This window comes from Monodelphis domestica, chromosome 1 (genome assembly GCF_027887165.1).
Source record: "Monodelphis domestica isolate mMonDom1 chromosome 1, mMonDom1.pri, whole genome shotgun sequence".
NCBI classification, from domain to species: Eukaryota; Metazoa; Chordata; class Mammalia; order Didelphimorphia; family Didelphidae; genus Monodelphis; species Monodelphis domestica.
Genome location: NC_077227.1, coordinates 90207254 through 90224089, shown reverse-complemented (window position 1 = coordinate 90224089; position 16836 = coordinate 90207254). Strand labels below are relative to the sequence as shown.

Genomic DNA, 16836 nt, shown 5'->3' with positions numbered 1-16836 from the left:
AATAGAAGGAAACATGAAATATCTCTTTGAGAAGATGATGAACCTGGAAAACAGGTCCAGGAGAGACAATTTGAGAATCATTGGTCTACTTGAAAACATAGAAATAAACAGAAACCTTGGCATCATACTATAAGAAGTTATCCAAGACAACTCCCCTGATTTTCTTCAATCAGAGGGCAAAAATAGACATTGACAGAATCCATAGATCACTCTATACTAAATCAGCAAGAAAACAACCCCCAGGAATGTAATTGCCAAATTCCAAAGCTTCCAAGCTAAGTAGAAAATATTACAAGAAGCCAGAAAGAGAGAATTCAGATATCAAGGAACACCAATCAGGATTACACAGTATCTGGCAGCCTCCACACTAAAGGACTGCAAGGCTTGGAATATAATATTCATAAAAGCAAGAGAATTGGGTCTACACCTAAGGATCAACTACCCATCAAAACTGACTATATACTTTCAGGGAAAAGTATGGGCATTTAACAAAATAGAATATTTCCAAGTATTTGTAAAGAAAAGACCAAAACTAAATTGAAAATTTTGATGTCTAAATACAAAATTCAAGAGAAACATGAAAAGGTAAACAGGAAAGACGGGGGAAAAGTTTTTAAAGGTTTCAGTAAGGTCAAATTATTTATATTCCTTTATGGAAAAATGATATTTGCAACTCTCAAAAACTGTATTCACTATCATAGTAGTTAGAAGAATTATTCATAGGTAAAGGTTTGGGTACTACATGGTTTAAGATTATATGTAAAAAGGGGGAGAATAGAAGATGGCACCAATAGAAACTTGAAGGAAGAAGAAAAATAGGATAAATTATACCACATAAAGAGTTGCATGGGGGGAAGAGGGGAAGAATACTATTATAAGAAAGAGAGGAAGAGAGTGCTAATAGGTAATACTTAAACCCTACTTTTAGTGGAATCAGGACCTGATGGATTCACAATTCTATCAAACATTTAAAGAACAATTAATCCCAATATTATATAACATATTTGACAAAATAAGCAAAGGAGTTCTACCAAAGTCCTTTTATGACACAAATATGGTACTGATTCCAAAGCCAGGCAGACCAAAAACAGAGAAAGAAAACTACAGAGCAATCTCCTTAATGAGCATAGATGCAAAAATCTTAAATAGAATACTAGCCAGAAGACTCCAGCAAGTGATCACAAGGATTATTCACTATGATCAGGTGGGATTTGTACCAAGAATGCAAGAATGGTTTAATATTAGGAAAACCATCCATATAATTGACCATATCAACAACCAAACCAACAGAAATCACATGATTCTCTCAATAGATGCAGAAAAAGCCTTTGACAAAATACAACACTCATTCCCATTGAAAACACTAGAAACTATAGGAATAGAAGGGCCTTTCTAAAAATAATAAACAATATATATCTAAAACCACCAGCAAACATCTGCAATGGGGATAAACTAGAAGCCTTCCCAATAAAATCAGGAGTGAATCAAGGATGCCCATTATCACCTCTATTATTTACCATTGTACTAGAAACACTAGCTGTAGTGATCAGAGAAGAAAAGGAAATTGAAGATATTAAAATTGGCAATGAGGAGACCAAGCTATCACTCCCTGCAGAGGATATGATGGTCTACTTAAAGAATCCTAGAGAATCTACTAAAAAGCTAGTCAGAATAATCAACAACTTCAGCAATGTTGCAGGATAAAAAATAAACGCACATAAGTCATCAGCATTTCTATATATTTCCAACACATCTCAACAGCAAGGGTTAGAAAGAGGAATTCCATTTAAAATCACCCTAGACAATATAATATACTTAGGAATCTATCTACCAAGACAAACACAGGAACTATATGAACACAACTACAAAATATTCTCCACACAATTAAAACTAGATCTAAACAATTGTAAAAACATCAATTGCTCATGGTTAGGATGAGCTAACATAATAAAAATGACAATCCTACCCAAATTAATTTACTTATTCAGTATCATACCTATCTAATTACCAAGAAACTTTTTTAATGAATTAGAAAAAAATTATGACAAAGTTTATTTGGAAGAACAAAAGATAAGACTATGAAGGGAAGTAATGAAAAAAAAAGTGAAGGATGGGGGCCTAGTAGTACTAGATCTTAAAAGTGTACTATAAAGCAGTGGTCATCAAAACAATTTCATACTGATTAATAGACAAGAGGGAGGAACAGAGGTCATTACCTGGGGTAAATGACCTCAGCAAGACAGTGTATGATAAACCCGAAGATCCCAGCTTTTGGAAAAAAAAACCACAGGATTTGACAAAAACTGCTGGGAAAATTGGAAAACATTATGGGAGGGTTTAGGTTTAGGTCAACATTTCACACCCTACACCAAGATAAATTCAGAAAGGGTGAATGGCTTAAATATAAAGAAGGAAAGTATAAGTAAATTAGGTGGACACAGAATAATATATCTGTCAGATATATGGGAAAGGAAAGATTTTAAGACCAAGGAAGAGATAAAGAATATTACAAAATGTCAGATGAATAATTTTGATTACATTAAATTAAGAAGTTTTGTGCCACCAAAACCAATATAACCAAAATTAGAAGGGAAGCCACAAATTGGGGGAAAATCTTTATAACAAAAACCTCTGACAAAGATCTAATTACTCAAATTTATAAGAGCTAAATCAGTTGTTCAAAAAAATCAAACCATTACCCAATTGTTAAATGGGCAAGTGACATGAATAGGCTGTTTTTGGATAAAGAAATCAAAACTATCAATAAACACATGAAAAAGTGTTCTAAATCTATAATACAAATCAAAACAACTCTGAGGTGCCACCTCACACCTAGGAGATTGGCTAACAGGAGAGCAAAGGAAAGTAATAAATGTTGGGGGGATGTGGCAAAATTGGGACACTAATGCATTGCTAGTGGAGTTGTGAATTGATTCAACCATTCTGGAAGGCAATTTGGAACTTTGCCAAAGGGCTTTAAATAATTGCCTGCGAGACTTCCGGTTAAGATGGTGGCTTAGAGAAAGCTAAAGCTCAGATCTCCTGAAAACCCTTCCCTACCGATCTCAAACGATAAGCTCCTAAGGCGCCGAAATTCAAAACGATCAACAGCACAGACCCTGGGAACCCTCCTCCTGGACCTGGACCCGGTTCAAAAGGTACGGCTCCCCTTAAAAGCCAGAACCCGAGATCACTCGGACCTCAGGGGTAGGAGCGCAGAGTCCAAGGCTCCCGGAAGCGGCAGCCGCGCCGGGCTCAGAGAGCAGAACCCTCAGGACCTTCTACAGTCCCGGTGAAAGTTACTGCCTGGGGCTTCCGCTGCAGAGAGCTGGTCGAAACAACAGCAACCCTCAGGGCGGGCAAGACAGCCTCACGGGCTGGATCCTGCTATCCAAGTCTCAGTGAAAGTCCTTGCCCGGAGCTTGGGAAAGCTGCAGCCCATCCCCCCGCAGGCCGACGAAACAGCCTCACGGCCAGCGATTCTGAAGGCAACTTCCGGAAAGTGAGCCGGGGGGAGAGTGTGGCCTCGTGGTCCGACCCTTCCATTCCAGTTCCAGTGAGGCATATTCAGTTTAACCCAGGGAAAGCTCATAGAACTATCTGCCCAGGACTAAAGCCTCTGAATACCAGACAGAGACAAGAAAAACTAATCCTCCACATTCAGAAATGGCAAACTCCACAGAACCACAGAAGCCCCAAAATACCAAGAAAAATAAGAAGAAAGGGGCGACTTTGGACACATTCTATGGAGCCAAAATACAAAATACAGAGCAGACAGAAGATAATATAAAAGAAAATGCTCCAAAACCTTCCAAAGGAAATGGAAACTCTCCACAAACCTATGAAGAATTTGAATCAGAAATGACCAAAAAGATGGAAGCCTTCTGGGAGGAAAAGTTGGAAATAATGCAAAAGAAATTCACGCATCTACAAAACCAGTTTGACCAAACTGTAAAAGAAAACCAGGCTTTAAAGGCCAGAATCAGGCAGCTGGAAGACAACGATCGTGTAAAAGAGCAAGAATCAATAAAGCAAAGCCAAAATACCAAGAAATTAGAAGAGAACATAAAATATCTCACCGACAAGGTGATAGATCTGGAAAATAGGGGGAGAAGGGATAATTTAAGAATAATTGGACTCCCTGAAAAGCCAGAAATAAACACCAAACTGGACATGGTGATACAAGATATAATCAAAGAAAATTGCCCCGAGATTCTAGAACAAGGGGGCAATACAGCCACTGACAGAGCTCACAGAACACCTTCTACACTAAACCCCCAAAAGACAACTCCCAGGAATGTAATTGCCAAATTCCAAAGCTATCAAACAAAAGAAAAAATCCTACAGGAAGCCAGAAAAAGACAATTTAGATATAAAGGAATGCCAATCAGGGTCACCCAAGACCTTGCAAGTTCTACTCTGAATGATCGTAAGGCATGGAACATGATCTTCAGAAAGGCAAGAGAGCTGGGTCTCCAACCAAGAATCAGCTACCCAGCAAAACTGACTATATACTTCCAAGGGAAAGTATGGGCATTCAACAAAATAGAAGACTTCCAACTTTTTGCAAAGAAAAGACCAGAGCTCTGTGGAAAGTTTGATACCGAAAATCAAAGAGCAAGGAATACCTGAAAAGGTAAATATTAAGGAAAGGGGAAAATGTTATCTTCTTCTTTTACTCAAACTCTCTTCTATAAGGACTACATTTATATCAACCTATGTATACTAACATGTGGGGAAAATGTAATGTATAAATAGGGGGTAAATAATTGCCTGCCCTGTGATCTAGCCATACCACTGTTGGATTTATACCCCAAAGAGATAATAAGGAAAAATACTTGTACAAAAGGATTTATAGTTGTGCTCTTAGTAGTGGCAAAAAAATTGGACAATGAGGGGATGCCCTTTGATTGTGGAATGGTTGAACAAATTATGCTATCTGTTGGCAATGGAATACTATTGTGCTCAAAGGAATAATGAACTGGAGTAATTCCATGTAAACTGAAATGACCTCCAGGAATGGATGCAGAGTGAAAGGAGCAGAACCAGGAGAACATTATACACAGAGACTGATACACTGTGGAAAAATTGACTGTAATGGACTTTTCTACTAGCAGCAATGCAATGATCCGAGACATTTCTGAGGGACTTATGAGAAAGAACACTATCCACATCCAGAGAAAGAACTGTGGGAGTAGAAACACAAAAGAAAGACATTTGCTTGATCATATGGGTTGATGGGGATATGATTGGGGATGTAGACTCTAAATAATCACTCTAGTGCAAATATTAATAATATGGAAATAGGTCTTGATCAATGACACATGTAAAACCCAGTGGAATTGCTTGTTGGCTATTTGAGGGGATTGGGAGGAGAGGAGGGAAAGAACATGAATCATGTAACCATGAAAAAAATATTCTAAATTAAATAAATAAATAAATAAACTTAATTAAAAAAAAAGAAAATAGTTGGATGATTTTTGATTACAAAGAATTGATTTTTAGTCTTGTTTTTGTCTAGAAAATTCCCAAGTCCCAATACTTTTTTTGGCCTTTTCATATCATTGTACCAATGATAATTGCATTGCTCTTTTCTGGCTTTGGGTTTACCTCCTCTCTCCATCTTAGTTTCTTTTAGTTCTTACCTCTTCCTCCTCATTCATTCCCTAGTAAGTGAGAAGGTTTCACTTACTGGCAGGCATTTAGGCTCCCAAATCACTTCTGTTTTCAACACTTTAAAAGCTCACCAGGGCAGGAACAGTCATCAGTTCCAACAAGTAGCATAGAACCATAGACTTAGGGGTGGATGAAACCTTAAAGGTCTTCTAGTCATAGGATCTTAGAGGTCAAGTAGTCCAAACCTCTCACTTTACAGAAAAGAAAACTGAGACCAAGAAGAGTGATTTATTTTCCCAGTCATCAAAATAGTATCCACTGTGCCACCTAGCTGTCCACTATACTATGCTAACTAATGGAAATTTTCCCGACTGCCTCAGGTTGATTATCTAAGTTTTCCAGGGGTAAATCCATACCTGTGGTAGAGTAAGACAACAAAGGAAGAATAATTAAAAGAGATATTTGGGGCAGCCAGGTTGTATAGTGGATAGAGCATTAGGCCTGGAGTTAGAAAGGACCTGGGTTCAAATCAGACCTCAGATACTTCCTAGCTGTGCTTTCTTGGGCAAGACACTTAACCCCAAACTGCATAGCCCTTACTGCTATTCTGGCTTGGAACTGAAATTAATAGTGACTCTAAAATAGAAGATGGAGGGAAAACAAGAAGGAGGAGGAGAATTAGGAGGAGGAGGAGGAGGAGGAAGAGGGAGAGAGGAGAGGAGGAAAAGGGGAAAGAAGAAGAGAAGAAAGGGATGAAAGAAGAGGAGAGCCAGAACCTTGGGGAACCCATAGTTACTGCGAATGACTTGGGAAAGGAAGAAAGGAAGAAAGGAAGAAAGGAAGAAAGGAAGAAAGAAAGAAAGAAAGAAAGAAAGAAAGAAAGAAAGAAAGAAAGAAAGAAAGAAAGAAAGAAAGAAAGAAAGAAAGAAAGAAAGAAAGAAAGAAAGAAAGAAAGAAAGAAAGAAAGAAAGAAAGAAAGAAAGAAAGGAAGGAAGGAAGGAAGGAAGGAAGGAAGGAAGGAAGGAAGGAAGGAAGGAAGGAAGGAAGGAAGGAAGGAAGGAAGGAAGGAAGGAAGGAAGGAAGGAAGGAAGGAAGGAAAAAAGAAAGAACAGTCAGACAGGTAAAAGGAGAATCAGAAGGATGCAACATTATGAATATCAACAAGGAGAGAGTATCCAGGAGGTAAGATGGGGAATGAGAATGTCTTTGTGTTTATGCTTCCCCTAAGTGGTTACTCCTTAGAACATTCTAGCTAGAAATATCATCAAACATTTTGTTCAAAAAGCTTTTCTTTCCTCAGATGTGACCCTTGAATGTCTGGGCTTCAAATGGGAACTCCATCAACCCCAGCTCTTCAATTCAGGAACCCTAACGAAGCTCTACATATATGCATTGTCCCAGAAAACCACAGACCCTCTGAAAGATTTGGAGAAACTTCTAAGAGGTATCTTTCTATCTGATCCAAGAGCCCAATATGTACTGGGGAAGTGGTGGGGGGGGGATACTCGTAAAATTTCATTGTGAGCTTAAGGGCTCTAACACAGATATTGCCTTTAGATAGCTGGGAGAAGGGTTGACTAGCCCCATTGCCAATATTTTTGTTTGTTTGTTTGGGTCTCTCATTTTATCTGTGTAAGGATTTTCAGGTAAAAAAATACCTTCTCCCACTATTACCTCTACAATTCCCTCTACAATAGCACCTTCCCTTTAGCTTATGGTCTTAGACAGTTCTCAATTATGCCCTGAGAGATTAAATAAATGACTTACTCAGGGTCATACAACCTGTTTGTATCAGTCACTCTGTCAGTGTACAAGCCCTTATCTTGTGTCAGACATTGTCAGAGAAAGGATTTGAACTCAGTTCTTTCTGGTCCAGAATTCAAGTGTCTATTTCACACCATACCTCTCATCTCATATTTGCAGTGTTTTATACTTTGCAAAATGCGTTCACTTTCATAATATTTTTTGACCCTCATAAACAACCCTGAGAGGTGGGTAAAGTGATTTGGCTAATAAATGACAGCGGTAAGGGGCAGCTGGGTAGCTCAATGGATTGAGAGTCAGGCCTAGGGAGGTCTTGAGTTCAAATTTGGCCTCAGTCACTTCCTAGCTGTGTGACCTTGGGCAAGTCACTTAACCCCCATTGCCTAGCCCTTACCACTCTTCTGCCTTGGAGCCAATACACAGTATTAACTCCAAGACAGAAGGTAAGGGCTTAAAAAAAATAAATAAATGACAGCGGTAAGACACAAACTATGCCCTTTGAATCTCAAATTTGAGCTCTTTCTACTGTACTATGGTATGTCTCTAAAGGAAAATGATTTCTTCTTAGATCTATGAAGTCCTGCCTATAAAACTGCATTCTGTCTTTTATCTGTAGGTTTGGAGGCCCAAACCTTGCTGATCAAGTTTTCACAACTTTAAAAAGCAAATCCCACTCTTGTCTCCACAATTAGCAAGTTGCCCAGATGGCCATGTATAGCCATGTACTGTCCTTTGGCACTGTGCAGCATGGCCTCATGCCCAGCACGAGAAGCAGGTGTCCCAGAAAACCAGCAGACACTGAAGCCTACAACGTGCTGTAGGACTTGAGTGGAATTTTAAGTAGGAGATAGCAAAGCTCTGGGACAATGGCACCAAACAGGTCACTGGAGGTGCTTAGCCTGCTGACTCTACTCCATGGGCTTAGAGAATTCCTCTGATAAGGAATGGGGAAGATGACCATAGATGTACACATCATGAACTACTGCCCTGCCCAGTTAGGGAGAAAGAGGCTACCCCATTGGGAATACTATACTAACATTAACAGTTCCTTGTACTAGTGTTAACAGTTCCTTGAACTGTAGGTAAATAGCTGGGAAATAATGGTTTGGAAGATTAATCATTGTTTAATATCAATTAGCTTACCTGAGCCTCAGTTTCCTCATCTGTATAAATGAGAGAGTTGGATTCAGAGGCCTGTAAGAGCCCTTCCAAACTCTAGATCTGTGGTCCTATGATTCTTACATAGGTTCTTAAAATCTCTATTTTAAGTATTTCCCTTCCATTTGGCTTCCATATGTCTCCTGTATATTTTCCCCCTTAGGAGAGCATTCCAGGTTGTTTCCCCATTGGATCCAAGTTACTGGTTGATCTATGATGGGTACTCCATTGATTTAGAGTAGGAGTCCTCAAAATATTTTTATGCCATGGATTCCATTGGTAATCTACCAAAAGCTAAGGACCTCTTTTCAGAATAATATTTTAAGTATATAAATAAGAAACCAATTATATTGAAAAGAAAGTTGTTGATTTATTTTTAAGCAAGTTTATTAATCTCAGGTCCCTGGACTATACCCCCAACCCCAAAGAGTTTAAAAGGAGAAAAAGAACAATAGAATGAATAAATCGGTAATTTTAAAAGATGTCTCTTAGCATTATTTTCAGTGTTAAGTCTAAGTTCTTTGAGGGCAAAGACTTCATTATATATCCCTCAGGACTTGCATGTAGCTTCTGCCTGTTAAGTGTTTATTAAATTGAATTGGAATTTTTATTTGATTTAACCTAGTAAGTCATCCAAACTGATTTGATTGAATTTTTTGCCTCTGACTTATGCTTGCTATCTGACTGGCTAGTGATTGGAAGTTATGAAGAGATGGACTCCTTTAGAAGTGCCTTAAATACTTATAAATTTTGAGCATCTGCTCCAAGCATCACAACTTAGTTAAGTCCAAGGAGGAAAGAAGGATCACTGAACATCATCTTTTCATTGTATAGAAGGGTCTACCCACAATAGCATTTTATAGATTTCAGAACTCAGTGGGATCTTGCAGATGAACTAGTCCAACACTCTCATTTTATAAATGAAGAAATTGGGAACTTAAAAAGGTCTGTGGTTTGCCCAAGGTTGCCTGGTTGTAGCAAACAAGAATTTTAATTTAAATTTTCTGACTCCAAATCCAGAGTTCTACCATGTTGATGTAAAATGCTATAATATCTAAGGCCTCAAAGGAATAAGTGCCAGATCAGTGATTTTATGAAATAGATTTCCTATTACTGATGCAGGTTGGCTCTGTGTCCACGATGAAGGTTTTAGAGAATTGATTAGATCACTGAGAGCTTAATTGCCTTATCCAGAATCATACATAGTCTTTATATGTCAAAGGTAGGCCTTGAACTTGGTTTGTACTGGCTGCAAGGTCAGTTTTCTATCACATTATTACAAAAATAATTCTTTCTATACCACTTCCAAGTTTTACTGCCTTGGATAAACTTAAGGTTAGGATTTCACTGTATGCTTTTTCACTTAATGATTTCATCAATTTCCATGGGTTCAATGATCATTTCTATATAAATTATTCCCATATTTATATATTTAATCCTAATGTCCCTGATGAGCTATAATCATGATTCTCTAAATGCTTCTTAGCCATTTCAAACTGGTAGGTCCTATAGACATCACAAACTCAAGATGTCCAAAAGAAAACTTAGTATCTTTTCCCCAAAATCCTTTTCTCTCTGAACTTTGGAGAGCACCACTCTCTTCCCAGCCACCCAGGCTTTCAACTTCAGTTTCACCCTTAATTCCTCACTCTTAATCTAATCCATTGTCCACTCTTGCCTTTTTATCATCACAACAGCTCTTATTATCATTCATATAGCTCCAACTCTATCTTAGACTCTCACTATTTCTTGCCTGGGCAACTGCAATAGTTTCCTAACTGGTTTCCTTTGGTTCAATTCTCTCCCCACTTCAATCCTCCACTCAGCTGCCAAAATGACTTTTCTATAGCATAAATCTATGTTGCCTGCCCTGCTCAATGAGTTTTAGGAATTCCCTACTACTTCCAGCATCAAATATAAATTCCTTTGTCCTTTTATAATCTATCCCCCTACCTAATCTTCTTACAACTTATTCCCCTCTGCGTATGCTAAATCCATAGAGTATGGATATAGGAGGTGTTCAGGAAGGACTAGCATCTCTGGGGTGAAGGCTTGCTCAGTCTTTTTCAGGAATAGTCATCCACCTTTGGTGTCTACCTGTCATCCACCTTTCACCTGTGACTCCAAGAAGCTGTAGCATGATTGTGTATATATATATATATACATATATATATATATAGCCACACCTCAATAAATTCTCTAGAATTTATTCTAGAGAATATTTATAGAATAAATTCTTAACCCAATAAATGGGTTAAGACAAGTCAAGGGTAAAATGATAGGCCACAACCACATTGATGAGTTGGAGGGGGTGCTTACCCCAAGTATGTGAAGATTTTCCCTGATGGAACAGGAGGATGAGTACAGTCTTTTCCAGTGGCCATGAAGGTGTATGAAGCAGGTTCTGTGGAGTGCCTAAAGCATGGTTAGACATTGAAAACACTAAGGACATACTCTCCATCCCAGGCTATTGTCAGTTGTCCTAACTTTTGTCTTGCCACTGGACTTTGATGACTCTGGAAGAGAGTGGGAGGCTTATGACTGTATGCAACTCTGCCTCACTTAACTCAATTCACCAACAAATCAAGTTATCACCCATTGATGCCATTGGTCCTCTTTAAAAAGGAAAGATGAACAATATTCTATAATCTAGTTTCACTGACCTTCTTGTAGTACCTTGAACATACTCTGACTCCCATCCTTATCCCGTCTCCTGTATCTGAAATCCTGTTCTCATACCTCCCATCTCTTTGTTGCCTTGACTTCCTTGAAGACAGCTCATATTCCATCTTCTCTAGGAGGCCTTTAACAGTTCTCCCATGTACTCTTGCCATATTGCATTCCTAAACTCCATACATATCTTTCCTGAACCTAGTTATTTATGTGCTGTCTCCCCAGTTAGGATTGGAACTCCTTGAGAGCAGGGACTATTTTTGGTCTTTCTTTATACTGACAGTTCTTGGCATTGTGCTTGGTACATGGTAAGCATTTCAAAAATGCTTGTTGATTGAATGACCAACTGACTGGATTGAAGACCTTCTGTTTCCATATATATATGGAAAAGTGGGTGGTAAATTGAATGGCTTCTCTCAAATCTTCTCTAGCTCTTAAATCTATGGTCCTAAGACAGGTAGAAAGAAACTGACAGCCAAGTTGATTGCCACTGTTGGCCAAGTTCCTCTGTCTTTTGCAGTCTTCAGTGAAGGGCACATGACCATGACAGTTTGTTTAGAGAGTGATAAGACTTTGAGAGCCTTCATAGCTCCTTGCCTACTCCTTGGGGTGTGGGGAGGGTGGACTATCATGAAAATATCTGGGAACGTTGACTATGGCTGGAACAGTATCAGTTGCATAATTCTCAACATATGTATCCCACTTAATTTCTTAGCTCAAACACCCAAGGAAATCAAAGAAAAGACTTCAGTAAAGAAGATAGTCATTTCCTTGAAGATTAATGATCCACTAGTCACTAAAACTGGTAATGTAAACTGCCTTGTTTTTTGAGAATGTCATTGAATTAGACATCCATGTATGTGAAGAACCAGTGTTAATAATCTATTCATTTAAATGAACTGAATATATGAAAAGGAAAAAGAAGCTTACAGAATAAAAAATAGCTAAAGAATTTTTACTCTGAAAAATAAAAATTAAAAATGAACATTTAGTGAAATTATTAAAGATGGAAGTAAAATTCTTGGCAAGGAAATATTGTGGGATATAAGGATAGGCAGTCAAAAAGGTACAATGTCAGGTATGTGGCCTCAGAAAAACTTATGTTCCTTGGGTACAAATGAACATCTGGCTTAGGAAATCCCTCTTCTTGGACATCCTTTACCAAAGACTCTCTTCTTTAATATGATCTACCAACATGTCCATCACCACTCAGCTTCTAGCCTCATGCCTTGTCCAATTTGGGCCCACTGTGTCACCATTCTTTATTTCCACACCTTCATAATCAAAATAAAATCCTTTATTTTAATGCAGTGCAGGCCTCTCTGGTTGTACCTAAAGTCTGTAACCACAGACTCTGTGAGCTTGACCATTTTGGTGTTTGACCAGCTAGGAAAATAGATCAGTGTGGGAAACAACTGATGTGGTTAAACCACTAGTCAGAATGGTCAAATTAGGTATATTTTCACATTCCCAAAGAATATTTCATATACCAGAGTTTTACAATGATGCAATTTACTAGGTCATTAAAATTGGCAGATATATTTTAAGCTCCATCTAAAGAGAATTAATTATTTAAGCACCCCAAATACCTTGTTAGTAAGTGATTTCAAGGTTAAGAGGGACTGTCAGGTATATACTTGGCTTGCTCTCTTCTTGTAACCTCTCCTTTCCAGCATTTATTCAATATATAGAGAGTATTCAAAGTCCTTTTCTTCCATTTGTCCTGGCTTTCCAAATAAGGTGGTCTGAATGATTTAAGTTCATGACAAAAAGCTGTCTTCACGGAATTCTGCTCTTAGACAGTTGGTCACTGGTTTTCTGATCATTCTGTCCTTCTTAGGGCAAAGAGCCCAGGGAATTACAATGTGGGCTCATTTATAAGTCTTTTGGATGGAGGAAGTTGAGGGACTTGCCCCAAGGAACCTCATGCTGAAGCAATTTTCTCTTTGAATGTTGCTTCCTACAGCCTTTGCCACAGCCCTGAAGAGTCTATACAGCAGTGACACAGAGGTGCAAATGGAGGATGTCCTGGGCGTTTTGGCATCCGCACACATTCTCCAGTTCTCTGGTTTGTTTAAAAAGTAAGGAAACTCCCAGCTTTTGGGACAAAAATCCACTATTCGATAAAAACTGCTGGGAAAATTGGAAGACAGTGTGGGAGAGACTAGGAATAGATCAACACCTCACACCCTACACTAAGATAAATTCAAAATGGGTGAGTGACTTAAACATAAAGAAGGAAACCATAAGTAAATTGGGTAAACACAGAATAGTATACATGTCAGACCTTTGGGAGGGGAAAGGCTTTAAAACCAAGCAAGATATAGAAAGAATCACAAAATGTAAAATAAATAATTTTGACTACATCAAACTAAAAAGCTTTTGTACAAACAAAACCAATATAACTAAAATCAGAAGGGAAACAACAAATTGGGAAAAAATCTTCATAGAAACCTCTGACAAAGGTTTAATTACTCATATTTATAATGAGCTAAATCAATTGTACAAAAAATCAAGCCATTCTCCAATTGATAAATGGGCAAGGGAAATGGATAGGTAGTTCTCAGATAAAGAAATCAAAACTATCAACAAGCACATGAAGAAGTGTTCTACATCTCTTATAATCAGAGAGATGCAAATCAAAACAACTCTGAGGTATCACCTCACACCTAGCAGATTGGCTAACATAACAGCAAAGGAAAGTAATGAATGCTGGAGGGGATGTGGCAAAGTAGGGACATTAATTCATTGCTGGTGGAGTTGTGAACTGATCCAGCCATTCTGGAGGGCAATTTGGAACTATGCCCAAAGGGCGACAAAAGAATATCTACCCTTTGACCCAGCCATAGCACTGCTGGGTCTGTACCCCAAAGAGATAATGGACACAAAGACTTGTACAAAAATATTCATAGCTGCGCTCTTTGTGGTGGCCCAAAACTGGAAAACGAGGGGATGCCCATCAATTGGGGAATGGCTGAACAAACTGTGGTATATGTTGGTGATGGAGTACTATTGTGCTAAAAGGAATAATAAAGTGGAGAAGTTCCATGGAGACTGGAACAACCTCCAGGAAGTGATGCAGAGCGAGAGGAGCAGAACCAGGAGAACATTGTACACAGAGACTAATACACTGTGGTATAATCAAACGTAATGGACTTCTCCATTAGTGGCGGTGTAATGTCCCTGAACAACTTGCAGGGATCCAAGAGAAAAAAAACACCATTCATAAGCAAAGGATAAACTATGGGAGTGGAAACACCGAGAAAAAGCAACTGCCTGAATACAGAGGTTAAGGGGACATGACAGAGGATAGACTCTAAATGAACACTCTAATGCAAATACTATCAACAAAGCAATGGGTTCAAATCAAGAAAACATCTAATGCCCAGTGGACTTACGCGTCGGCTATGGGGGGTTGGGGGGGGAGGAAAAGAAAATGATCTATGTCTTTAATGAATAATGCTTGGAAATGATCAAATAAAATATATTAAAATAAAAAAAAAGTAAGGAAACATGAGTATGACTGTGAATAGATAGGGCTGATCCGAAGGGAAATTTTTTGAAAGGATCCTGATGTTTTCCTACTTTTCCCTTAAGCAGCCTTCCCTGACTTTGTAATATCTTTGCTTTTCTGCCTCATGCCCAGTGCCCTCGTGTTGCTCCAGATGTGCAGGTGCCCCATCTGATTTGCTTTCTCTGGGCAGTCCCTGATGCCCTGGCCTTTTCCTTTCCATCTCCCAAAGCCAGCTGGAAAGGATTTGAGGCAGATAATGAGGCACAATGTTGTGGAAAAGAGCACTGGATCAGGTGCAGAATATCAAGGTTTTAAAATCCTTTTTACCTGAAGGGGCTAGCTCAGATAACTTCAGAAGTCCCTTTTGGTGGGGAACTTTTATGGCTTTATAAAAGATGAGACAGAAAAGATGGAAGGCATTGCCCAGGAGTCAGGAGATCTAGCTTATCCTCAGTCACTGCCTGCTGTCAAATGTTGAGCTCAGGTTACACATTTTCTCCTCCTTGGCATCAATTTCCTCACATGAAAAATCATAATCTAATAAGAGGTGAGTTATTTCTCAAGTGAAGTTTTTCATATTAATAGGGGGAAATGAATACAAATGGATTTTTTCTAAATATAAAATTTCAGGTGTCAGCATTTTTTAGGCAGAAGAGTATTTGCATTTGCCTAGTAAGTCATAGGTAGTCAATGATTCCTCCCATTGCTCAAACTGAACCTGTTTGCAAGTTCTTGACTGAGTCTCTTATTCATTAAGGATAGAGATAGGGACTAGACCTGTTACTTTAATGATTCAGGGAATCCCAGTTGAGGAAACTTCCCTCTACCAATGCAGGTCAGTACCTTCTCTTTAACTTAAAGATTTAGAGAGTTGCTAATGAACACTGAGAGGTTGAATGACTTTCAGACAGTCACATAATCTGTATGGAACCTGAATCCAGATCTTCCTGGCTTTGGAGCCAACTTTTTATAGAGAATGTTATGGCTTCCTCTCCTTTACTCATTAAATTTTCTTATTTGGAAATCCCACATTGGTATATTTATGATCAAAACTTTAGAGTTATATCTATGGCATATTTCTGGGTGTTGGCAATGCAAATAGGATTGGACAGAGGCTGGAACGGAAGAGAATAGATGTCTTCAAGTGAATTGTCCATTGACTTGAATACTTGATTTTTTAGGTACTTGGTGAATTCTGCTGCCAATTAATCTCTCCCTAGAAAGGGGTTGGGGTGGTTTGGGTGTTCAAAGAAGACTAGGGCCTCTGGTGCTGAGGGCTTTCCAAGTCCTTTAAATGACTACTCATCTATCTTTGGTGTCTACCTTTTACCCAACTCTCACTTGTGACTCTAAGAAGCTGTATCATGCATAGGGACCACACCCTGGTGAACTCTATGTAGAAGTTTGAAACCAGATTGAGGGTTACAAATGGCTTACGAATTCATTGGTAAGTTAGCAGGATGACTACCCTAAGCAGGTGAAAACTTCCCCTGGTGGAATGGTAGGATGAAAACAGTTTGTTTCAAAATCCACGAAGGCAGTTGAAACAAGCTTAGAGCTCGACCAGATAACAGACACCAACGTCATCCACTACATCCCAGGCTGTCACCAGTTGTCCTGACTTTTGTCTTTCCACTGGACCTCAAAGACTGGAAGAAAGAGTGAAGCTGACAATTTTGTGCATCTCTGCCTCACTTAGATCCAATTCATGCATAAATCAAGATATCACCCCATGATGTTATTAGTCCTCTTTAGAAACAAAGGACAAACAACCCAAAAAGGAGTCAGATTTTTTTTTATATGAATTCATTTCATTAAGCAGCAAGGTGGTACAGTGATTAAGAGCTCCGGACATGGAATCAGAAAGACTTGAGTTCAAATTTGTCCTCATTTACTAGCTATATGACCCTAAGCAAATCATATAACCTCTTTTTGCCTCAATTTCCCCATGTATAAAATGGGCTTAATAATAGCACTTATCTCCCATGGTTTTTATGAGGATCAAAGAAGATGAAACATGTAAAGGACTTTATAAACCTTAAAGGTCTATATAAATGCTAGCCATTACTATTAAAAATTTATTTTGAAAGCTTAATCCATTTAAAGTATGG

At 38.6% G+C, this 16836-nt stretch overlaps 1 protein-coding gene across 6 annotated transcripts in view; it reads left to right on the top strand.

Moving 5' to 3' along the window:
• Positions 1-16836, top strand: part of BTBD16 (BTB domain containing 16) — a 130622-nt gene that overhangs the window by 31439 nt on the left and 82347 nt on the right. For all 6 annotated transcript variants that reach the window (XM_056803154.1, XM_016432682.2, XM_016432686.2 and 3 more), the window contains 3 exons: positions 6917-7060; positions 11927-12016; positions 13178-13292. In XM_056803154.1, coding sequence (XP_056659132.1) covers positions 6917-7060; positions 11927-12016; positions 13178-13292 — 349 coding nt within the window. The remainder of the gene's footprint in view (positions 1-6916; positions 7061-11926; positions 12017-13177; positions 13293-16836) is intronic.